The sequence below is a fragment of the Camelus bactrianus genome, chromosome 1 (genome assembly GCF_048773025.1).
Source record: "Camelus bactrianus isolate YW-2024 breed Bactrian camel chromosome 1, ASM4877302v1, whole genome shotgun sequence".
NCBI classification, from domain to species: Eukaryota; Metazoa; Chordata; class Mammalia; order Artiodactyla; family Camelidae; genus Camelus; species Camelus bactrianus.
This window is the reverse complement of record NC_133539.1, coordinates 103,367,642-103,393,336: the sequence shown is the minus strand read 5'-3', so window position 1 is coordinate 103,393,336 and position 25,695 is coordinate 103,367,642. Positions and strand designations below refer to the sequence as shown.

Genomic DNA, 25,695 nt, shown 5'->3' with positions numbered 1-25,695 from the left:
CTATTACTATAATGAGTAACATAATGCCCATTTATATCAAAAGGCTGTTTGTACACGGTCATTAAAAGGTTTACAAATGATTTAAAGCCTTATGGTATATGTGGTTTCAGTGAAACAGAATCACTAATTTGGTTATATTAATTTAAAAAGCTTAGATTATACCAGGAAATTCAGAAAACTTCGAAAACTGATTTCTTATTTTTCATATGTGGATTAAATAATGTCTAAACTTTGGCTAACAGGCATCTACTTTTATAAAAAGGCCTTCATGGTTCTGACTCTAATTTGTTGTTTCCTGTATTTAAATGTTTGTGAGCAAGTAAGGGGAACACTACTGAAACAGTAATACACTAACAAGGAACTCAAATGGGCACAACTTAATATCTAATGTAATTAAGGAATTTTAGAGTAGTCTGCCTTACACACTAATTGAAGAAAAGTATTCTGAATTTTCAAACATAAAAACAATAAAAAAAAAAAGGGCTTTCCTGTATAAACTCAATGAAAACCATCCCTGGAATAATTATTTAAATTTTACCATATGTATAGATAATAATACTATTATTATTGAGAAAATAAAACTATTATTATTAATAATACTATTATTATTGACATATCTTTGAGTTTTGGGAGTGAAAGGTTTTGGTCTTTAAATTAGTTAACACCATAAAGAGATATTTATAAAACCCATTTACACAGGATTGTACTAAGTACCACATAAGAAAAATTTAAATGCCCTTATTGAGTAACAGGCTTAAATGAAATGACAATTGTGATTACGAGATTTCAAGTGTACATTCAAGATTTACTGTTTGTTTCAAGAAATCTAAAAACCTCAATCAAAATCTTAATGTGATTTTTTGTTCTTCTTGTTCTTTTTTTTCCCCCAGGGGGGAGGTAATTAGGTTTTATTATTTATTTTTAGAGGAGGTACTGGGGATTGAACCCAAGATGTCGTGCAGGTTCAACACTTGAGCTATACCCTCCCTACAATGTGCTTTTTTTTTTTTTTTTTTTGACAGTTCTGGGACTACTTTACAAAATGATTACAAAATTTCCTTAGGTGAATAAACATGCAAGGAGGCATATTAAAGGGAGCGTAATGAAGGAAAAGCTGCCCTATATGATATTTTATGTTATAAAATAGACAGTTTAATTGAACCAAGTAGTTCAGAAGTAGTCCAAGTGTACATATAAATTTTGTATATAAGAGACACATCAAAGCAGTGAAAGAAAGGGATGCGGCACCTAGCTAACTATTTGGAAACAAAACTGTATCTCATCTTTTAACAAAATAAATTCCAGAAGGATTAGAAACTTAAATATAAGAAATGTAAGTAAAAAAATTACATGCAAATATTTTGGTAATTTGGGGGAAGGGAAAGCCAGAAACTATAAATCAAACAAATGGTGGAGTTGGCTACCTAAAAATGTACTTTTTAAATCTTATAGGGTTAAAAAAAAAAGTGCCATAAACAAGTTCAACTGAAAATGACAAAATGCAGGGGAAATGCTTGCTAATTAAGACAAAGTTAACATTCCTAATATACAAAACAATCCTCAAATATTAAGGAAAAGAGCATATATTAAAAATAAGCATGGAAAATGCAAAGCAATTCAAAAAAGAAACACAAAAGTCTAATAATAATGTGAAAAAAATGTTCAACATCCCAAAATTTCTAATTAAAATGATACATCATTTTCCCCATCATGTTAGCAAAGATTAGAAAGACTGATGTTACCCAACTGGTAAGGTTTTGGAGAAATGCATATTTCATGTTATTAAAAGCAATAACTGGCATTTATTAAGGACTTATTAGGTGCCAAACATTGGGCTAGATATTTATATACATTCTCTCACTTTATTATGGCAATAATCTTAAAAGAGAGATATTTAGATTCCTCATTTAACATTAGAGGAAAATCAGAGCTAGAAAAGAGAAAGATGGCATTTACACCCAATAGTCTGGGATGGGAATATAAACTGGTATAACTAATAATGAAAGTATTTATCAAAATTTAAGGTGTGTACATCTTTGACCAAGATTTGTACTACTGGAAACTTATCCTAAGAAATTATCAGAATTGTGCACAAAGATACAAATATAAGAATATTCATGGCAATATTGTCTAGAAAAGGTAAAAAAACAAAAATACTGTCTAATAATAAAGAAAATTGTTGATGGTACATCCACACAATGGAATACTACAAAGCAATTACAAATTATGATATAGATTCATATTTGTCACGGGAAAATGTATACAATACATATGGTCAGTTAACAAAAGTGGGTTATAAAACAGCAGGTAAATTATTATCCCATTTATAGAAACTATTTATCTACATGGTTATCTGCATAGAAAAGTTAGGAGTACATAGAAACAAGATGTTACTGGTGGTTAATACTGGATGATGGAATTTCAGTTGCTTTACTTTTCCTCTAGACTATATAACAGTGTTTACATCCTGCTGTATGACGTGAAATTTTACATAATGAAGACATACTACCTTTATAATTTGAAAAAAAATTATAATTTGAAAAAAACTATAATTTTCCTTTTAGAAAAGAAATTTTAAAAATTCTTAGACTTCAGATTAGTAAGAAAGATACAGAATAATTAAGTAATCATCAGCCAGTGTGGTAAAGAAAATGAGAACGCATAGTAGAATCTTACTCTTTTACAAAGAGACCATACTAAGTTATTACATCTGCAAGTTAGAATGTATCTTATACTTTCCCCTCTCCCTCCACCCCATATCTAATTAGTCACTGAGGGTTTTGTTTTTAAATTTAACATCCAAAATGTTTCTAGAATCTCACTCTCCTATCCATTCCCATTGTCTTAGGCAATATCATCTTTTTCTCCAACCCTAGATTTCCCACCTTAATTCAAAACCTCAGTTTTCCAACTGGATGGCTTGCTTCTAATTTTCTTTCTTACCACAGCTTAGCCATTTTTCTAAACATAATCTGATCATGTTGCTTCCGTATTTAAACCCATGATATTACAAATTCTTAATGCCATGAAATGTCCTGTATGATTTGGCTGTTATTTTTCCCATCAATCTCATATTCATTCCTGTCTCCACATACAACCTACAAGCTAACAGTAGATCAATTAGCCCTAAATGTGCTGGGCTCTTTTAAACCTCTGCAATTTTACAGATGGTGTTCCCACTTTCTGAAATGCCTTTCTTTCCTTTTGCTCCTCGCTGCACTTATCTTGTAGGATTTGACTCAGCTTTGAAGATCCAGCTTAAGTATATTTGTCTAGAAGATCAATGGGAAATGATGCTCCTTTCTTCAAGTCATTTTAGGTGCTATACATAATTCTGTTGAATGCATTAAGTGTAACGTCTGTCCTTGCCTGTTAAACTATGAGTTCCTCAAAGCAAGGTCTCTGATTTCACTATGTTTAGAAGTCTTGGCACACTGCCTGACACAAAGTAGCAAATCAAAAATATTTAATAAATAAATAAATGAGCTCTCCCTTTATTGAACCTGATAGCACATATTGTCTATACCACTCAGAATATGCATTCATATTGCTTTAACTATGGTTAAGTATTAACATCTTGGTATCTAATTTCCTCAAAGTACTAATTTCTTTTTGTTAGTATAACATTGTTATCCTACCGAGTGTTGTTGCAAAATGCCTTTTATAAAAGAGTAACATATATTTGACTGTTTAAAAGAGCTGTTAATAACTCTTTTTGTCCAGTTCTTTAATACTATTTATCTTAAACAACCCAAGGTTTTGTTGCTTCAATTCATTTTTTAAAATGTGCTATTTTAAAACATAACAACATACTATACATATTTTAATAAACTACTTAAATGTATGTTTTTATATACTGTTTTATAGATTATATAATATGCTATAGTTAATATAAATTCATTTATTCAATAAATATTTACTGAAAATCTATTATGTGCCACACATTGTGTTAGGGGCTAGGAAAAACAGTAAGTGCAGTAGTACAGGGAATACCAGTAAAGGACAAAACAGAGAAAACCCCCTACACAAGAGCAAACACTTTAAGATGGAAATGTCAGCTTGTGTTCCCTATAATTTGAAAATTTAGGTTTCCATAGTCAAAACTATTTTTACCAAAATGCGTAATAGATTGGTTTTAAAAGTGCAGGCTCTAGCACAACAATGTGAATGCACTTAACACTACCAAATACTTAAAAATGGTTAAGATGGAATATTTTATGCTATGTATATCTGTGATGTTAAATTTTCTGTGCCCTGGACAGGGTGGGGTTGGGGAAGGGGAATGGGTGATTAGGGAAAAAAATATGTCTAAAGAGCCACCTAGAGGAGGGGTAATAATGAAAGAAAGGTTAAGAAATCCTGCTCTACAGCAATTCTGCTTGGTTTCAAATTCAGCTCCAACACTTAGTTTACTAGCTATGTAGTAAAGTACTTTGGGTAAGTAATTCATTCTTTTTGTAACTCAGTTTTCTCAGCTACAAAATAGAGACAATAATACCAGGACTGCTATGACTAAATAAGTGAATGTATGTGAAGCACTTAAAACAGTGTCTTAGTACATGGCAAGTGCTTAACATATCTTAGCTATTATAACAGCACTGTATTGGACTACAATCATGACAAGAATTGCATATTCTCTAAGAGTTCATAACCTTATCTGTGTGACTTTTGTTTTTGTAAAGGTTAAGTGTTCATCAAATATATATGTTCCTTATAGGAATGTACTCTCTACTTTTTCTTTTATTTATATTACTCCTTCATTAAATCAGCAAGCATTAAATGAGCAACTACTATGTGCCAGACACTGTACAAGAAATAAACCACACAAGAAATAGTTTCTGCCTATAGGTGTAATAAAGTGAGGGAAGGCAGACAGGAAAATCAACAGCAGCAACATAATGCACCTTCCTGCCTAAGGAAAGGACTGGCAGAGGAAATATGAGGGAGTCAAAAGCTTCCCTGAGAAATAGACTTGAAAGGAGGAGTCTGCAAGGTGGAGATGAAAAGGTCTTTCAGGCAGGAACTAAAGGAACAAAGGCACAGGGGAATGAAACCCATTTGTCTGGGAAACAAGTAGGTTAGAACTATAGCATAGGGATGTATGGGAAAGTGGCAGGTGATACTGGAAAGATACTAAAGTTTCACATCATCATCAATCTCAGTGATCCTGTTAAGGAAACTGGATCTTGGAGTAGTGGTTTTTTTAGATTAAGTGTTATTGTCAGAGGTTGTTATTCTTTTCCCCCATCCACCTCCAGTAAACTTGGACATTGATTACATATTTAGTAGATGTGCAACTTCCTCTTGGATTTTCTGTTTTTCTTTTATATTTTATAATCTTTCTGTAATCTCCACATTCTGTTCTACTCTATTACAGGAAAGTGCCTTTAAAAAAGGCACTGTTTTGCTTGGTTTCTTTCCTTTCTTCCCTCACCCTCCTTCCTTCTTCCTTCCTTTTCTCCCCCCCCCTCTCTACTTACTCCTTCTTCACTCCCAGCCCTTCACCAAACAAGAAATATGCTAACAATAATATAACACTGCACAAATTACTGTACACCTCTATATTCCTCAATCCTATAGTATAAAAGTTTAATATTCAATTCAGATTTATGAAATAACTATAATTTTATACAGTTATAGTATACTCCTACCAAACTACTGGACCACTTGAACTAGGCATCGAAAGTAGTTCTAGGTGTGTACAATGTAAGTCTTGTATACATTATCAATGTCAAGAATTCTCTGAAATATGTAGAATAGATAAACAAGATTATACTGTATAGCACAGGGAAATACATACAAGATCTTGTGTAGCTCACAGTGAAAAAAAAGGTGACAATGAATATATGTATGTTCATGTATAACTGAAAAATTGTGCTCTACACTGGAATTTGACACAACATTGTAAACTAATTATAACTCAATAAAAAATGTTAAAAAAAAGAATTCTCTGAAATAGGAAGAGTTAAGCTCTACTGTTTGTTTATCTCACCTTTCTTTTGTCTAATATTAGCAGCCATTGATGCTTAATGCCTACTTCTATTAATTCATTTGAGGTTGCAAAATGGTGATATTCTATCCTTTCTTTTTTTATTAGTCGGAATACTTTTATAAAGAGAACATTTTGCCTCTTGGTTGCCCAGCAGTACAAGAAAGGTTTTCAAGATTGGGAACTGTGCCTATCACCTTTGGGAGGGGATTCTTTCTTTAAAGTACCATTATGAACTCAAGGATTTAAGCATATTTGATGGTTTTTAGTCCACTGGACTATTATCATTACTGAAGATCAAACTGTCCCATTTTGGGGCCATTCCAAGCCTCTTCCAGTCGTCTCTTCACGTCAATCCTCTGACATGTTCTTAGTAGTCTTTAGTAATTTCTCTGATACAGAGTATGACAAAAGCTTCCAGGCTCATCTAGAATACTTTCTGACTCTGACTTGGAATCAGTCATTTCTCCAAGAAATCCTGATTTCTTTTAATGAGAAATGGTATTTCAAAACCATAACCTAGGCACTAAGAATACAATCACTACTGGATTGCTCATTGTTTTTAGGTCTTTTCTGGGAACAGAGGACAGAGCTAGGGAATTTATGTGCGCGTGCGCGCGTTTTGTAAGTTCATATTGAGACTTCCAATTCAAATGCTAGATACAGAGTTTTAACTTAATGTTTTCCCTACTACACCTGTAACTCCTTTCTTAACACCAAGAATCTTGGTTCTCAAGGATACAAGAGATGACAGAATTAAAATACCCTACAATTATCACACATATCACATATATAAATTTCAGAAAAATATTAATATTACCACTAATATGATTAATGGTGATAGAATTTTTTTTTTTGCATAATCTTTTCCCATTCTCCTTTATCCCTATTTATTTTATAGTTGTGCTATCTAAACATTGTCAGGACACACAGCCATTACACACTAAACTTACTCCCTCTTAACTCTTACTTTGTTTTTGTTTTATAGGTAATTATAACTAATGTTCACCCCTGGTCCTTATGTTGATACTTTCCTAGTCCTTTTGATTGTCTGAAGCTCATTCTCCAGCAGATTGCTCTCGGAAGGGCTCAAAGGAACAATATTCCCTGACGATATACACTGATAGCACTTTATCAGCTTATCCTTTATGCTTAAAAGTCAATTGAGTATCTTAAGTTACTCCATTTTCTTCTGGCATAAAGCACTACTGTCAAAAACTGTGATGGAAACTAATTTTCTTTCCCTTACAAGTCATATGCTCCTTTTTTCCAGGTGACAAAAGCCTTTTTCCCTTTTCCTTTAAAGTCCAGGAATTTTGCTAGAAGGTCTTGATGTTGGTCATCTGAGTCAATATTCTTGGGTACATGTTATATTCTTTCAACATAGTTTCAATTTTTTTAATTTCAGAAAAGTTTTCTTCAATTACAGTTTTAGTATTTGTTTTGTTATATTGCTTTGATTTCCTTTTTCAGGGACACCTATTATTTATCTTCCTTGCTTATCTTTCTTATTAATTACTTTCTCTTGGATTTTTTTATCTTTTAACTTTCTCCTATTTCCATTTTGTTTTTTTTTCTCATGGCATCATTTGCTTTTGCCTTGCTACTACTTCAGGCTTCACTTCTGAAATGATTTTTTTCATTTATCTCTAATTTTCTCTAGGTTCTGTCACTTTATTTGTAAGTTTCTGTAATTGATATCTGTTGTTCTTCCATGTATTATATAACTTTCTTAGTGCCTTTTAGCTCATTCTGAAATAGGTTATAATTTTGGTCTGTTTTGTGTGCATGTTCATACTGCAAACTTTTATTGTCTATAGGAATGTTATTTTGTTCCCCTTTCCCCCCATAACTTTGTATGCTATTTGACCTTGACAGTTTTCTGTTGTTCATTTCTATACAAATTCCATTTTTCTCAATTTTTAGAATGAGGAGGGGTTCAGGAAAGCTTTAACTTCAAAAAGCTCCCTCTTCTGCTATTTTGGGGTAGTATTAAAAATACAGTGGTTTGCTTGGTTTGTTTTCTAAGATTTCTTGACTTTGTAACCCTCCCCCCACTTTTATCTTAATCTTCTTTTATCTCTCTTGTCCCTTTCGTAATAAAATTTTTTCACTCCAGCAGTTTCTCCTTAGGGTGGGCTCTGCCTTAGAATGGTGCCTTGGCAAGTCAGTTTTGAGAGTTCACAGGAGTTAAGACTCTCCTGCCCTTTCAAAAAAACCCCAGTAATAGCTACTGCCATCTAATAGGCCTGCATAGCCTTTTAGTGACTATTTTAGAGTTCTGTTCTCAGGTCCATCAGATGTTGCCCTATTGCTTCCTTTCTCCTCTTGCAGAGATGCTAATAGCAACTGGGTCTAGAGGCTATTGGTAGATTGTCCCCACCTACTTGTACCTTGGGGTTCATGGGGACATCCTGTCACACGGTTTTGTTGTAACTGTTCTATGGATTTTAAATTTTGCTATCTAGTTGCACTTTCTGTTTTTAAGTAAGGATTCAGAGAAACCAAAACTTGTGCTGTCAGCACTGCAACCATCTTCCTGAAACCCACCCCTCCAACCAATGCCTTTCCCCAAGAACAAGCTTTTGAACCACTGTGACTTACTTACACATTACCATCTTTTAAGCACTTTTTGAGAGAGTAACTGGTAATTCTTTATAACATTTGCTTTTCTGCTGTTGTTAATGACAAATTCAAACACTTTTGAAAGACATCACTTTGATGAACCAAGTTTTAAACCTATCACTGGTGTTCATGTCATTACACTGCCTTAAAGACATTATTTTTGTTCAGTAACAAAAGTCCTCAAGATGGAGAAAATCCAAGATCCTTACACCAAATCAAATTCTGTGCCAAAGAGTACAGTGTAAAAATATTACTGAATGGATTATGTATTATCAAGTCAGTCTGAATGACAGTCACTTTTTTTCAATTTTAGAGATAAAGTGACTGATGCATGGCCGGTACTCAAATGTTTGTTGAATGAAGGATACAGGAAAAGCCTAAGTTAGCTGTTATCAATTTTATCCTCTTCTCTGGAAAGAATTATCTTCCTAAATCTAACTAACCCATGTTTCAAATAAATTAAAGACAAACTTCCATTCTGGAATTTTTTGTAAGCTTTCTCCTATATACCAAGTCTGACTGGAATCCAACAACAAAGATCCTTTCTGGAAGTTTAAACTCTACCTTGATGTTTACAGTACTTTTTAAAAAGATAAAACACTAACTTAATAGACAGCATGATGGTGTTCACTCCATTAACATGGGGGTTATTTCCCCCATATTAATACAAAGCTACTGTCACAACTAACTCAATTAGCTACGTAAGTTCTAAAGCTGACTTTTTCTTCTGTAAAATATAAAACAGACAATACATCTACTAAAACCACTAAATGTGACAAACATTAGCATATCACCCAAATCTAGTTTACCTAATAGATGACTGCCTCCTATTTCTTTCCACAGTTCCAATAAACTACATTTTTGGAGTCTGCATATAAACGTTGCGCTGGGATCATTATATACCGAATTATACACTACTACCAGTATTAGTGCTCTAATAATCTGTTTCTCTCTCCTTTTCCCCCCACCTCCTCCCTCTCTGTCCCCCTTTCTCTATCTCTCTCTCTCACACACACACACACACACACACACACACACAATGAAGCCTCCAATTAACTGCCCCGGCCCCGTCCAAATGTATTTTTATTTCTTTTGGCTCGGGGGACTGGTACGGTCTTTCGAATAGCAGAAAAAGTAATGAAGGTATCATAAATGTGAACCATCAGCCACGTCAAAAAGTCTAGGCCTTGGGGGTGGGGCAGGATGCGGCTCTTGATAAGGGAAAGTAAACAAGGTGATTCAACTGCGGAGGCGTCATTATTGTTTGTACGTGGGTCGGCTGCTCTGAGTGGGAGTTGGGGGGAGATCCTAGGATGAACCTTCGAAGAGAAAAACGAAACCTGCAGCTCCCTGGGGAGGAAAGGGAAGCACTCCCTGAAGCGTTCCTCCCCAGGACTTATTTCGGAGTCGCGCAGGCCCTGCCCGGGCAGGAGCTGTCAGAACGGCCGCGATCCCTGCGGCTCTGCCCACAGGAAGGCGACGTGCGTCTTCGCCCCACTCAGATCCTCGGGGTGTCCTCAAACGTTCCCACCCCTCCCTGAGCCACTGAGCCCGCTGACGACGGGCAGAAACAGGAGGCTGGAGAGCCCCGGTCCCAGGGCGCAGAGAGGGCCGCGGAGCCCCGGCTCCTCCGCCTTCCGAGCCGCTGCCCCCTTGCTCCTCACCCACCTGATGCTCTTTCACCACTTCGCTGAGGCAGGGATACCGCTCTGAGATCCAGCGGTAAAACTTGGGGACTCCCATTTCGACCGTCAATACGAACTCCAGTCAGGGCCAAACCGAAACCAAACGCCCCGCCGAGGCCTACGCCGCCGCCTCCGGCCGTCGCTCTGCGGATGACAACACACCGCCCGTCGGACCATAGAGAGCGCCTGACGAGCCTAGAGCGGCCGAATTCGAGGCCACGCCCCTGGGCGGGGCTTCAGTCCCGGCACTAACTCGCCGCCACCGTCGCCGCGCTCGATTCTGGTTCAAGATCGCCCAGGCGTCTTTGCGGTTGTTGTTTCGTTCTGAAAATGTCAAGTTGATCGAGCTGTGCTCTATAAGTATATTTGGAAACGGCGTGAAAACGTCACGAGACGGCTGGAAGAGTACTTAACACTTAATTTTGTCCTGACTACTTCAGTTTCCTGAGATTACTAATCTCTGGGGTTTTCAACACAGATTTGGAAAGGTCTGATAATTTGGTTAATTTTGTTAGCAGTTTTTTTCTTTGAGGATTGTAAACCTACAACAAAGTTTCTTCTAAAACGTTCTTTTCCAATTACTTGCATAACCCTTAACATTAGGCCTTCAATAGGAAAATATATGTTTAGTTTTCACATTCATACTTCTTGGGTTATTATATTTTCCCCTTTACACTTTCAACTGTATAAAATCGCAGAATTCATCAAGTGAAATTATCTTTGTTACAAAAGTTCTTCTTTTATGTGTATGTGATAACCTCATTGCTTTGTGACTATTATGAATTATTTTAAATCTGCAATGAAACAACCCCAAATTTAACAACATTATAATTTTTTTAGATTTCAAAATCTCATGAAATTCACTGGATTCTGTACTCTGGTACTTTAAGTATGGTTGTATCTTTAAAATTACAGGATGTTTATATAGTTTTCATATGAATGCTGATTGGCTAATTTTTTTTCCCCATCACATTTTCAACATACAAAAAAGGGTTTTATTAAGTGAACTTAATGATGTGCTATTTTTGTTTACATCTCTTACTAGACAGTTCCCAGAGTGCAGGGGAAGTAGCTCTGTGCACAAATATAGCACAGTGCTTTGTCTACAGTATTTATTCAGTGTAATTTTCTGTTGTTTCAAATGAATCCTTATACTAATACTTAAAGTCAATGAAATTTGTAAAATGAAATTAGGCTGTCTTGTTTCTTGCAAATACATCTTGTTAGAGCATAAGAACATAGGATGTTTTGTTTCTCCAGTTATAATACACAGTATATATTAAGAAAGCAGTTTATTTCTTAACAACATATATTATTTTAAATATTATTAACAATCAGGGAGAAATAATACCAGTTACTCTGAGAACAAAAACATATGTTGTACTTTGGAACTGAATAGATACAACCACAGATGAATATCAAATGCCTTAAATTTAGATTATTAACATATTCTCTGAAGTAATTCTATTTCACATATATGGGGTCCAACCAAGGTACATTTGGCACAGTAAGTTTTCATCAGTAGCTTCTTGTATAAGGTAATGCACGTGTCCTTCAATAGATAATGGCAGCCCTGTCACTCTATTCCGGGTCTTGATTACACCTTGCAGTCGTTGCTCGATGTCAAGAACATGGGTCTTGGCCTAAAAAGAAATTAAAAATCATAAGGACTAAGGACCCAATGACATATGGATGTTTATAATTTGGAATTACTGCCTTTCTCTTATTTAACAAATGTTAATGCCATTTTACTGCTCATTACCCTTTTTTGTAAGAGTAAATACCGATAAGAAATAAATACAGTAACTGGAGATACTGATCTTGAGGCTTGCAATGTTGATCTAACATCAACTGCTTGGATATTTTTCAGGACTATGTAAAATACCAGGGAATCTCTTTCACATTAGAAGTCTAGAAAAATAATAATATAAAAAATCTACCCTGAAAAGTGTTTAGGACTAAAACATTTGAATACTAATATTCTAATAATACCAACAACAGTCTAATACCTGATATTTAAATTATGTTAGTATATGCACCTGGGAGCTCTAGTGAGCTACCTGGAATTCTACACAGTTCTCTCAATCAAGAAAGCATTATCAGAATGCAAAGTGTGAATGATGTTATTAGAAAAACAATAATCTATTCTAATTTATTTAAAATAACTATCCGCAAAATTTGAGGCTTCAACTAATATAGTCAGCTCTCTGCATCCAAGGATTCAACCAACCATGGATTGAAAATACTCAGGGAAAAAAAAATTCCAGAAAATTCCAAAAGGGAAAACTTGAATTTACCATATACCAGCAACTATTTACATTGCATTTACACTGTATTTACAACTATTTACATGGCATTTACATTGTACTAAGTATTATAAGTAATCTAGAGATGATTTAAAGTATACAGGACAATATACACAGGTTATATGCAAATACTATGCCATTTTATATAAAGGACTTGAGCATCCCAGGATTTTGGTATTCATAGGTGGGGGGTGGTACTGGAACATATCTCCCATGGAAACCAAGGGACAAGGGACAATTATATTAGTAAAGACTGAATTCTACATATTGAAGCTGAGACCTGCTGCTCTATAAATTCAGGCAATTTATGTTCAAGTTTTTCCCACTCTATCTCATAATTGTGAATTGCTTATGGTTAAACAAGCGTGTCTTGAACTCTGTTTTTATTATACAAATGATAATGTTAACATTGGCAATGACAATAAAGAAAACTTATGGCATTGTGATTCTAGACAGAGAACTAGACTTCAGAGTATTTAGTGGGTAGTCAGGACAGTATTTAGAATCAGTTTCCATTCGTAGAGATATACAATATCAGCTCATATCAAGCTACACCTTCTACTAACCTTTTCGTTGACAACTTCCCCTGTTTCATTCAGTGATGCTTTGGAATGACCTTTCACTGGTTTACTCCATTCCACAAGAGGATCATGTAGGAAAGTCTTTAAGACACTAAAAATTTAAAAAAATATTATGGTAATACAATGTTATCTTTGTAAAAAGAAATCTCATTAAAGTCAGCACTTAGAGGAAGAATAGTGAAGGATGAGAAGCTAGTGGTAATACTCTTATAGCACACATTACTACCATTTCAGAAGATGCTATATTTCCCTCTTTCAGAGAATTTGCCTTTGCCTACATCTATTAACCAATGTATTCTACCAAACTGCCTGGTAGACAGCTCTTAATAAAAAAAGTAAGTGAGCTTTAAGTGTGCTTTAAAAAACTACTTTCCACAGCTAACACCATATTTAACGGTGAAAGACTGGCTTCTTTACTCCTAAGAGTAGTAACAAGACAAGGATGTAGACATTTCACCACGTCTATTTGACTTTGATCTAGCTAGGGCAATAAGGCAAGACAAAGAAAGGCATTGAAATTAGATTGGAAAGAAGTAAATTTATCTTTATTTACAGATGACTTGCTGTTGTAGAGAGAAAAACCTTAAGGTATCTACAAAAATAACTATTACAACTAATGAGTTCAATAAGGTTGCAGGATATAAGATCAGTATACAAATTTAGTTGTATTTCTGTACTCTAGCAATGAACAATCCAAACATCAAATTAAGAAAAATATTCCATTTAGAATAGCATTAAAAGGAATAAAATACTTAGGAACATTTTTTAAAAGTTAAGTACAAGATATGGAAACTAAAAAAAACTATAAGACATTGTTGGAAGAAATTGAAGAAGACAAATAAATGGAAAGCCATCATATGTTTATGGATCAGAAGACTTAATATTGTTAAGACGGCAATACTCCCTAAATTGATTTACTGATTCAATACCATTCCTATAAAAATCCAGGCTAACTTTTTTGCAGAAATTGACAGTTGGTTTTAAACTGCATGTAGAAATGCAAGAGACTTATAACAGTCAATCTTGAAAAAGAAGAAAAAGTTGGAGGACTCACACTTTCTGATTTAAAAACTTACTACAAAGCTACAGTAATCACAATAGTGTGCTGTTGGCATAAGGTTAGACATATAGATCAATGGAATAAAACTGATAGTCCAGAAATAAACCCTTACATATGCCCTTTCACTGGTTTACTCCAGTGCTAGGACAGTTAAATTGAGAAAAATAATCTTTTCAAAAAATGTGCTAGGACAGTTAAATTGAGAAAAATAATCTTTTCAAAAAATGATGCTGGCACAACTGGATATACACATTAAAAAATATATAGATTTCTTAGATATGATACTAAAAGTACAAAGAACAACAAAAATAGATAAACGACTTTATCAAAAGTAAAAACTTTTATGCTTCAAAGGGCATCATCAAGAAAGTGAGAAAATAATTGCATGTATCAGAGAAAATAATTGCAAGTCATATATTCATGAGGGTCTATACCTAGAATATGTAAAGAACTCTTACAACTCAACAATAAAAGGACAAATAATCCAATTTAAAACAAGCAAAGGGGTGGGAAGAGATAGACTGGGATTTTAAAATTGTAGAATAGATAAACAAGATTATTCTGTATAGCACAGGGAAATATATACAAGATCTTATGGTAGCTCACAGAGAAAGGAATGTGACAATGAATATATATATATGTTCATGTATAATTGAAAAATTGTGCTCTACACTGGAATTTGACACAACATTGTAAAATGATTACAAATCAATAAAAAATGTTAAAAAAAAAAACAAGCAAAGGATTTAAATAGACATTTGTCCAAAGGAGACATACAAGTGACCAATAAACACACGAAAAGATGTTCAACATAACTGGTCATTAGGGAAATGCAAATTAAACCACAATGAGATACAATTTCACACCCACCAAGATAGGTAAAATAAAAAAGACAGACAATAATAAGTTTTGTTAAGGATGTAGAGAAACTGGAACCCTCAGACATTGCTAGTGGGACTATAATGTATTACATCTGCTTTGGAAAACAGTTTAAAAGTTCCTCAAAATGTAGTTTACAGTTAACATATGACCCAGAATTCTACTCCTAGGTCAATCCAAGAGAAATGAAAACATATACCCACGTAAAGCTTGTAAGCAAATGTTCATAGCCACACTATTCACAAAAGCCAAAAGGTGGAAACAATCCAAATTTCTATTAACTGATGAGTGGATAAACAAAAGGTGGTATATCCATATAATGCAATTTTATTTGACGATAAAAAAGAATGAAGTACTGATACACGCTATGGCATGGATAAATCATCATGCTAGTGAAAGAAGACAGACACGAAAGGCCACATGTTGTATAATTCCACTTAAATATGAAATATCCAAGTGGGGGAGGGTATAGCTCAGTAGTAGAGTGCTCGCTTAGCATGCACAAGGTTCAATACCCAGTACCTCCATTAAAACCAACCAACCAACCAACCAACCGAATTACCTCCCCACCTCCATAAACAAAAACAAATAAAAAAGAAATATCCAGAACAGGGAAATCCATAGAAACAGAAAGAAATCAGTGGTTACTAGAAGATGGTGGGGGAGTAGAGTTGGGGAGTTGCTAATTTCTTTTGGAAGTGATGAAAATGTTTTTTAATTAGATAGCAGTAACGGTTGCACAATCTTGTGAATATACTAAAACCACTGTAGTGTACACATTAAAAGAGTGAATTTTATGGTATGTAAAGCATAACTTATTAAAGCTATTATTTAAAATCTCTACTTCAACCAGTGCAGAATGACTTCTACATAAAAAATTGGTTAGGAACCAATAATCATATTCAAAGTTACTGTTAAATTGTTTAGAAAATATAAATTATTACCTCATTAAAGGTTCTCTTTGATCTCTCATCAGCCTCATTGTAACTTCACAAGCTCTTCGAAAAAGACCTTCTGTTCCCATAGGACCCATTCCATTAACCATATTATGAGTCAGGCGAAATGGAACAATTTCTGGGACCTCAAAGGTTTCTCCCTTAAAACAATACATTTCATTAAAAACTAAAAATGTTAGAATCTTAAAATATTCATGCAAAAAATGTAGAGCTTCATATCTAGACTCTTAGCAAAGAGCAAATATACCCTCAAAATATTTGTATCTGCAACTTACATTAGAGGCCTACATCTTGAGGGAGGCATATAACTCTACCTTTGCTTCTGAGGAACTGAAACACAACTCCTTGGATAAGATCTAGAGTATGGATGGATTCTTCTTTCACTGAATTACTATGGTGAATAGCATTATAGAGAAATCTTTATATATTAAGATCTAGCTTTATATTAACTCCCTTAATGTCCTTCTTGAATAATATAAAGTACAAACAAGTATTCTCATATTTTTCTTCTTTTAAGACTTTCACTTTACAACAGGAGGTGAAAAGAAAGAGCCAAGTGTTAGAGGGTCACAATCCCTCAGACAGGAAATGTAACATGTAATATGATGAAGTCCAGTTCATTATTTTCTGCCATTCTCTATCCTGCCATTCCTAGGGCTTTTTCATCCCTCCAATCAGTTTCCCTAGATTCTTCTCTCGTATGATTTCACCATACCAGTGGTTTATCTTTGATTTGTTTTCAGTTGGGTCTGCAACCTTTCTTGGTTTCCTGTGACCAGCAGACAGCAACCATTACAGAATGGGGATGAGGGAAAAAGTGGGTTTAATAACCAGTCTGCCTTTCAGGATCATAACACTGGAAAATTAGAGGGGGGCCTTAAGAAGAGTCTAACCACCTTTATTTATTCCCAGACCCTAGTCTGGACATACAGAATCTGAATCTCCTGGGATGTTTCCTAGGTATCTGCATAAAAAAAAATTTCTTAGATGATTCTGATATGCTGCAAGGTTTGGAAACAATAACATCAAACTACTCCATCTCTAAAACTGAGTCTCAGTAAAATAAACCATTCATATATTATATGAATACCTCATGTTCATATAACTATGAACTGAGTCAGAACTTGGATCTGTGCTTTTGGACTTCAAGTTCAGTGCATGTTTTACTATATCACTCTTCTGAGTTCTCTCCAACCTAAGTTGCTTTACTGAGGGCTGTGGGATCCAATGATCAAACCAGTCAACAAACTCTCAATATGATTCATCTGTGACTATAACTGCTACTAATAGGTATGTCTAGGAGGAGCAGCTGTGGAGGAAAGGAAGCGAGGTGAAAATACACAATTAACTAGAGTAAGTCACATCACATACCTTATTGAAGAGACAGTTGAAATCCACATGTACACATTCACCAGTCAAAGAATCAAAGAGAATGTTTTCACCATGACGGTCTCCAAGGCCCAGGATATAACCAACCATCGACATAACTGCGGTCGAACGACAGTAGGCTGATCTGCTACTGTACCTAAAAGAAATACACTGCCTATCAAATATCTTTATACCATATGGAGAAATGTAAATCTAAAATACATTTTTTAAAAAATCCAGCCATAACAATGTACTATATTCTTGGTAACTTACCATGATGTAGGATCAGGGAATGTTCTCAGAAACCACTCATGAAAAACAGGAGGATGCCTGGGCAGGAGAAATTCTCGGAATACTTTGAGTTTTTCAGACAAAGCTGCTGATTTTGGCAGCATACACTGGCGAAGTTCCTTCCCCGTCATATAAACTCCTGCAAGGTAGAGCGATTTCCATCAATCACACAAGCCAAATGAGAAAAGTGGTAATTTTTTTGGTGAAAACAGGATAGGAAGTATCTTCTATTCAAATTGTTATTCAAAAGCAAGAATAAATGGAAACATTTCAATTATGCATAGGTAAACTTATCTTCTGATATTATAAGAAAATAATAAGCACATTATCTTCCTTTAATGCTTATCCCAAGTGAAAGCTGTTGCTGGTAATAATTAATGCCAGCTAAAACCAAAGTTGTGGAATCACATTCCAAAAGACACTGCTCAGAATAAATCCAATGTGAAGAGTGCCCCTGCATGTAAGAATGCTGCAGCCCTTACTAAACATATGGTGATCTCTCTATTAATCAGCAGGCAGTACAGGTCCACACTGCATCATTACTAAGAAACCTACAATGGTGCTCTGAAATAATTTACTCTGTGTGAAGGCTAGTCTATATTTATAGTATACCTGATTCTTAAACTAACTTTGTACAGTACAAATCACCTGGGGAGGCAGAAGAACTTTTCCTTCTGATACATTTGTGAACTCGTATTATATAATTGATACGACTCCTGTCTATAAAGTGCCTTTTAGACCCACCTTGGTTTGGTGCTTTTTGTACCCAAGGCATAGCTAATAGTTTTATAGACAAGTCTGAGATGAGGCATTTTTTGCCTCAAATGTTGCACAGTTCAACTAAGTTCATGATAGGATGAAAAATGTATATTCAAGTTCCTTGAAATCAGATTCAAGTGTGTTTGACCTTCAGTTCTGTGACTTATTAGTATATGAATGTGGATAAGTAGCTGCTCATAAAATAGGGATAATTTAGCTTGTTAACAATAATAAAAAAGGTACATAATATACTTAGCACAATACACATAATTTAGTAATTTGTCAATATTATTTAATGCTATGGGGTTGACTGTATCCATCAAAGAAATATGCTAATCCCTGGTTACCTGTGAATGTGATTTTATTTGAAAATAGGGTCTTTGTCCAGGTAATCAGGTTAAGATGAGGTCATTAGGATGAGCCCTTAATATAGTATGACTGATATTTTTTATAAGAGAAAACAGAGACATACAGACTTAGGAAGAAACTATGTAATGATAGAAGCAGAGAATTAGTGAAGAACCTACAAGCTAAGGAATGTCAAAGACTGCTGGCAACTCCAGAAGCTTGGAGAAAGGTATGGAACAGATTCTCCCCTCGGGCCTTGAGAGAGATTATAGCCCTACTAACACCATGATTTTAAACTCCTAGTTCCCAGAACTAGGAGAATAAACTTCTGTTGTTTGTAAACAGTTTGTGGTACTTTGTTATGGCAGCCCTAGGGGACTAATACAATTATTTTCTACTTTACTCTGACAACTTGATCTAGTTAATGTATTGCATTATATGCATTTAAAAACTTTCACTTTGAAATAATTTTAGACTTACAAACAATTGCATAAATGGAAATAAGAGTTCCCATATATTCATCAGCCAGATTTTGTTACTGTTTATTTCTTTTATAACAGTATACAATTCACAACAGTATACAATTCAAAACCAAGAAATTAAATTTTTATAGTATTATTAACTGATGTTCAGACTTTATTCAAATTTCACCAGTTGTCTCACTACCATCCTTTTTTCTGAGTCAGGATCCAGTCCAGGATCCCACATTGTATTCAGTTGTCGTATCTCCTTTAGATCCTCAAATCTGGGAAATTTGTTTTTGTCTTTCATTACCTTGACTTTTTAAAGTTCTGGCCAGTTATATTTTTGTTTTTTCACTGTAAATTTACTACTTTTACCCCTTTGTAATTAGTAAGTATCTTGTAGAGAGATATTTTGAGACTCTGCAAATAATCTATTTTCCACCATATTTTTGCCAATTAATTTCAGTATCCACTGATAATCACTGCCTGCAACAGTTATTACTGTGGTGTTTGCTGACTGTTGATTTTCTATTTCCTCCATTTCTTCTATATTTATTCATTGTAATTCTACTGTAAGGAAGAACTGTTCCCACCTTCCTATTTATTTATTTATTCATTCAAGTATTTGTTTACATCAGTGTGGACTCATGTCTACATATTTCATTCCATGGGTTATAATCTGCTACTATCATAATTTATTTTGGTGCTCAAGTTATCCCAGGTTTGGCCAGTGGGAAACTCTAATTCCAATCTAACACTTTTGGCTTCATTCTAGCTTTCCCTTTCCTTTTCCTTTTCCTTTTCCTTTTCCTTTTCCTTCTCTAACAATGGAAAACTGGCTCTCATTAGCCACAGTATATTTACTTCTTTGCTAAGGTCTAGTTTACCCATAAAGTAGTTTCAGAATTGCTAATCAATAACCCCTAGAAAAACAAATTTTCATTTACATTTTTGTAAACTACCTCAAATCCTTTTGGGATAAAGACAGAGAAGGAATGAAAACACAGGGAAAGAAGGAAGAAATTACTTAAGTACTTCAGTACATAGTACCTAGAAATTTTACTATGGCTTATACCAAAAAAATGTACAATGGCATATATTAATAACAATTATACCTATATTACATGTTAGCAACTATTATACCCATTTTATATATTTATATCATAAGAATTAATTTTATACCCTTTTCCTTATATAGTTTGGTCAGAATAGGTCTCAAGCCAGCAGTGTTGTTAACCCATTCAATAATCCCACATTCATCATTCAGTGGAATAACTGCATATGTTCGAATATGAAGTTCTCTTCTACGAGATTCTGCATCTTTTCTTAAGCACTATTAAAAAAAAACACACATAAACTTAAGTTAAAAAATTTCTAAATGTTATGCCAAATATATCTAAAGATTGTTCATTTCATAGCAAAAGAATGTCTATGAAAGCTTGGTATGAGGGGGAAAAGTATATATAGCTCAGGCGTAGAGTGTGTATGCCCAGCATGCATGAGTACCTCCATTAAAAAAATAATTAAATAAATAAACCTAATTACCTCCCCTCATTAAAAAAAAAACACTTAAAAAAAAAGAGAAAGCTTTATTATGTAGTGCAGATGAACAATTCTTCAGAACGGCAGGGCAAGAAACTACTGGGACAATATCCTTAATTTACTTCTAAATCATTAAAAATACCTTGAGTAGGTATTTCTCTTAATTATTCATTTTTAATGCAACAACAATACTGTATTCAAAAATATTATATTTATATATTTAACAATGACAAAATACTTTTTAAAAATTACTCCCAAGATATTACTAAAACATTAAGTCCTTAGGCACAGAGACAGCTGTTTAATTTTACTTCAAAAAAATGCATGAACTGAAAAGTATGAGTTTTATGATAAACCCCCAAATGTATTTCTTACTCTTGTAGTTTATTTGTTTTTGGGTTTTTTTGGGGGGGGTGGTAATTAGGTTTCTTTATGTATTTTTTAATTAATTTTTTATTTTATTTTTTAGTGGAGGTACTAAGGATTGACACAGGACCTTGTGCATGCTAAGCACACACTCTGCTGCTGAGCTATACCCTTCCCCCTTACTCTTGCAGTTTAAAATTACAGCTTTATTTAAAAAATTATCTCCTAGCAGGAGAAAGCTTTTCCCATCTCATTTGATTAATCCTAAAATATACTAGGTAAGGATAAACAGCATTTTGTTTAATTCCAGAACTATATGAAATAAACAAACTAAGCACACATCTATAATTGTTAACCTGTCAAATTCAAAAGGTCAATCGATGACCGAAAATACATTTTAACTTTAGGAATAAATAGGCTACATAAATGCCAGCAAAATAGTACGGCATTAGAATCACATGTAAAGATATGGCTTTCTAGACCAATGCACTGACTACAGTTTTTCACAATCAGGCTATTTTATTTGACCATGTTAATGTTGGGGAACAGTAATGAAATAACTTGATCGATAATAGAGCTGATTAAGATACATTTATAAACTACAGCCAGGCTGCTTGAAACTTCCTACTAGAAAAACACTCAGGGAGCTTTGGGACAAACATAGTAATGGTTTAGTATCAGTGAATTTAGTTACTAATTTACCAAACAATATTTTATTTTTAATTTTTTAAATTCCAAACAACATTTTAAATAAAAAATATTCATTCTCTTTACAAGAACTTTGAAATGAGTTTTTAATGTGGTATTAGTTTTTAAATTACTTCTGGTTAAACTAAGCCCAAACCATAATTCTCCTTTTTAAAAAAAAAATGAATTCATTTGCTGCTCTATCTTTTCTATATTAAAGGTCTGAAACTTTTTCTGCTAATAAAAGAGTTACCAGTGAAATGCAGGGAGGGGATAAAGAGGAGGAATGAAGAGCTTATAGAAAAATACAATTTCCACAGTATGGTTTAATTTTTTACCAATGGAAAAATGGATGCTATGCACTTTTAAATACCTGGCTAGAGAATAATTCAAAATACCTAAGACCATAGATAACCCTTTAAAGATATTTCTCATCTCTGAGATAGAAATCAAACACTTAACCAAAAGAACTGAAAAAAATACTAGTGATCGCCTTTAAAAAGTGTGTTGGTAAAATAGAATCTAACTTTGTTTTCTGAAATATTAAACATAAATAAATTTGATAAAAAGTATATTATAGATAATTTAAACATTAAATAGAAAATATTTTCCCTTGTTAATACATCTTATACATTGTTCTCAATATAATAAAAGTATCTTATTTTTTAAAAATTAAGTGAAACCAGCAATTCCACTTCTAGGTATGTATCCAAAAGACTGATAGCAGAGACTCGAATAGATATTTGTACACCTATGTTCTTGGTAGCATAATTCACAATAGCCAAAAGCTGGAAGCAGCCCATGTGTCCAGTGATGGGTGATTGGATAAACAAAATGTGGTATACACATACAATTGTAGATTATCCAACCTTATAATGGAAAGAAATTCTGACACGTGCTATAACATGGATGAACCTTGAAGACATAATGCTAAATGAAATAAGCCAGTAAAAAAAGGACAAATACTGTGTGATCCTACTTATGTGAGATATTTAGAATAACCAAATTCATCGAGACAGAAAGTAGAATGGTGGTTACCAGAGGCTGTGTGATGAAGGGTAATAAGGAGTTATTGTTTAATAGATATAGAATTTTAGCTTGAGAAGATGAAAAGTGTTCTGCAGAGGGATGGTTGTACAACAATCTGAATGTACTTAATGCCACTAAACCGAACTGAACAGTTAAAAATGGTTAAGATGGTAAATTTTATGTTATATATATTTTATCTCAATAAACAAATTAAGTGAAAAAAGGTAGTAGACTTCATTCCCTCTTTTTAAGAGAAATCTATTTGCCCATATCACATTGATAGTAATTATGGTAACTCTAAAATAAAAGGAAACCATATCCAAACCTTATTAATCAAAGAATTGAATTCCATCAGTCTACAATCCTTTCTCAAGTCATCTTTGGGCTTACACATCATAATGTAGAACTTCCCATCAGATCCTTTTAAAGAGATCTTCTTTGGTTTCTGAAGAGAAGCAAGAATTTCTACCTAAAAGATGATGAGTTATATATAAATTAAGGTCAAAATTCTTTGTTCAAATTTCTGTGTGTATTATAAATATTGTGTTACCTAACATAATAAGGAGAATATAATAACCTATATTATATAGCCAATTTATTATTTTAATAATTTATTTTATCTTAATTATCTATGATATGAAAAGAATGGTTCCCCATAAATAGAGACACATTTTCACCCATTAGAAGTGGCTATTAAAGTAAAAGGATTACTTTGTCAGCAATGCAAGTACATATACATTTAAATTTAGGCAGCCCCTTAAAGCAGTCACAATGTTTAAAAGATTTTAGAAACATTTTCTAAGGACCTTTCTGCAGAACCTGAGATAGTTTTTAAATGCCTTTAATGGTAAGAAATGTTTATCAATGGAAAGTAATTTGATATTTGAAAAAAGAAACTCCTCCAAAATTATGTAAGTAAATAAACTGAGTAATATTAAGTTAAAAACAGAGCATGACTATAAGTAACGAGAATTATTTTATTATATGGTTTAGTAACTAGCTCTTAAGCAGTTAAAACAAGTGTTTTGAGCCACAAAAGTATTGGAATAAATATAGAGTTTTCAAAAGTATTTACTTAGAAGTGCTCTAGTATCATTTCTTTAAGATAGTAATAATAACAACAAAAAAAGAATAAAAGCTCCTCCTAGTTGAATTTCACTTTCTCCCAAAGAACAAATTACAAACAAGACTTGGTATTTTCTTCTCTTTCTGTTTTCCTTTTTTAGGAGGAGTATGGAAAAATCAAATTATGGAAAAAAATAGACTTTAGTCATACTAAAACAATCTGAACATCTGAAAAACCAAAATACTAGGTTGAACACAGGATTTTTATCAGTTAATTCTGTCCCATCAGTATAACAATTTTACTCTTCTGTATTTCCAATCATTTTTTCTTTGTAAATAAAATTCACTTAGTCTCTGAGAAAAACAATTTTAAACTTAATTTAAAAATTTACACTTAATTTTAAAAACATAGTTATATAAAACTGCAGTTTACCGTATCATCAAAGCCTGCAATATAGGCCCAATGCCCAGGAAATGGCTCATGGTTAGCATGGGCACCTGGAATTGATGGAAGAGTAGGTATCATGACTGACTGCAAAGGAATGAGGATTTCACTAAATGTTGCGTCTTCTACCAGCCTCTTGAGCATTTTAAAATGAGTGCTCATGCTCAGTGTGGAGCTACTTCCATCCACCTGGGGGAAAAAAGGTAGTACATTTTAATTTCTCTGTTTATCTTGAATTATAGAACGCTTAACCTTACCCAAAACAAAAATTTCACTTCTAAAATATCTTAATTACAATGGCTCAGCAGTCTGTAGTTTCCTAATTGAAAAAAAAAAATCATCTCATTTTAAGCTCTCTGTACTCCTACCTCATCATAGGATGTTAAATGACTAAAGCAGTAGCAATGGCCTACAATTTGTTATCACACATTAAAAAATTCCAAAGAACTCTGTAAATCAAACCTTTTTTTTTTTGTACCAAATCTCATTTGGCAGCAAAAAGATACCTGAACTTCTCTGCAAAATTACATTTCACTGCAGAAACAGTTATATATCTGATTATGGGAGAACTCCCTGAGATTACCCACAATGATACTCTATAAAGTATATGTACTGTATTAAGTGAAAAATTTGAAAAATTCTGAATTTCTAAATGTAGCTGGCCACAAAGATTTCATATAAAGAATTAAAAACATGTACATGTAAATAACTTAGAAGTGCTGGTGTTTAAAAAATGTTGGCCATTATCATAACACTGTCTTTCATAATGTCAAGTGCATCAGAGGTCAGAAAGGATTAATGCAGACAGGAAAAACATTACTCTTTCAAGACATTTATTGGAAGGGAAGATGAGAAATACAGTAGTCCATATTTTCTCACCTGTGGATAGATGATAGAGTGAATATGTGTATGGTGAAGTCTAGTTATTTACGTTATAAAAAGTCTTTCCCTCCTTATAATTACCCCTACTCCACTTTTACCTTTCCTATACATTCTTTAGGATTTTTTCCTTCAATTCTTTAGGTAGAACAGTGGTTCACTCCTACAAGCATGTCCATCGTCCAGTCACAAGCCCACTAAAAAAAGTATTTATTACACTAGATGACGACCATCTGCATGGTTCCCTACGAGACTATAAGCACTTCAAGGCTGGAGGACATGTCTTACTCATCTTTGTTTTTCTTAGCACAGTGCTTGTACCCTGGCAGGCAATGAAATGTGTACTTAAGAATGAAACCCAAAACTCTAAT

At 33.8% G+C, this 25,695-nt stretch overlaps 2 protein-coding genes across 9 annotated transcripts in view; both read right to left on the bottom strand.

The window, feature by feature from the left end:
- Positions 1-10,535, bottom strand: part of XRN1 (5'-3' exoribonuclease 1) — an 88,482-nt gene extending 77,947 nt beyond the window's left edge. For 3 of the 8 annotated variants that reach the window (XM_010952244.3, XM_010952245.3, XM_010952246.3), the window contains exon 1: positions 10,283-10,503. In XM_010952244.3, the coding sequence (XP_010950546.1) occupies positions 10,283-10,357 (75 nt within the window). In that variant the 5' untranslated portion in view covers positions 10,358-10,503. Of the gene's footprint in view, positions 1-10,282 lie in introns of all 8 variants that reach the window. The other 5 variants (XR_006723944.2, XR_012509185.1, XM_045514694.2 and 2 more) reach the window with 5 other exon arrangements.
- Positions 10,536-11,574: 1,039 nt separating this feature from the next.
- The window catches only part of ATR (ATR checkpoint kinase), an 84,314-nt gene continuing 70,193 nt past the window's right edge, over positions 11,575-25,695 (bottom strand). The window contains exons 40-47 of the mRNA XM_010952243.3: positions 24,434-24,634; positions 23,261-23,404; positions 20,494-20,644; positions 17,723-17,879; positions 17,453-17,606; positions 16,070-16,221; positions 13,172-13,277; positions 11,575-11,942 (exon numbers count right to left, since the gene is read on the bottom strand). Of these exons, the coding sequence (XP_010950545.2) occupies positions 11,769-11,942; positions 13,172-13,277; positions 16,070-16,221; positions 17,453-17,606; positions 17,723-17,879; positions 20,494-20,644; positions 23,261-23,404; positions 24,434-24,634 (1,239 nt within the window). The 3' untranslated portion in view covers positions 11,575-11,768. The remainder of the gene's footprint in view (positions 11,943-13,171; positions 13,278-16,069; positions 16,222-17,452; positions 17,607-17,722; positions 17,880-20,493; positions 20,645-23,260; positions 23,405-24,433; positions 24,635-25,695) is intronic.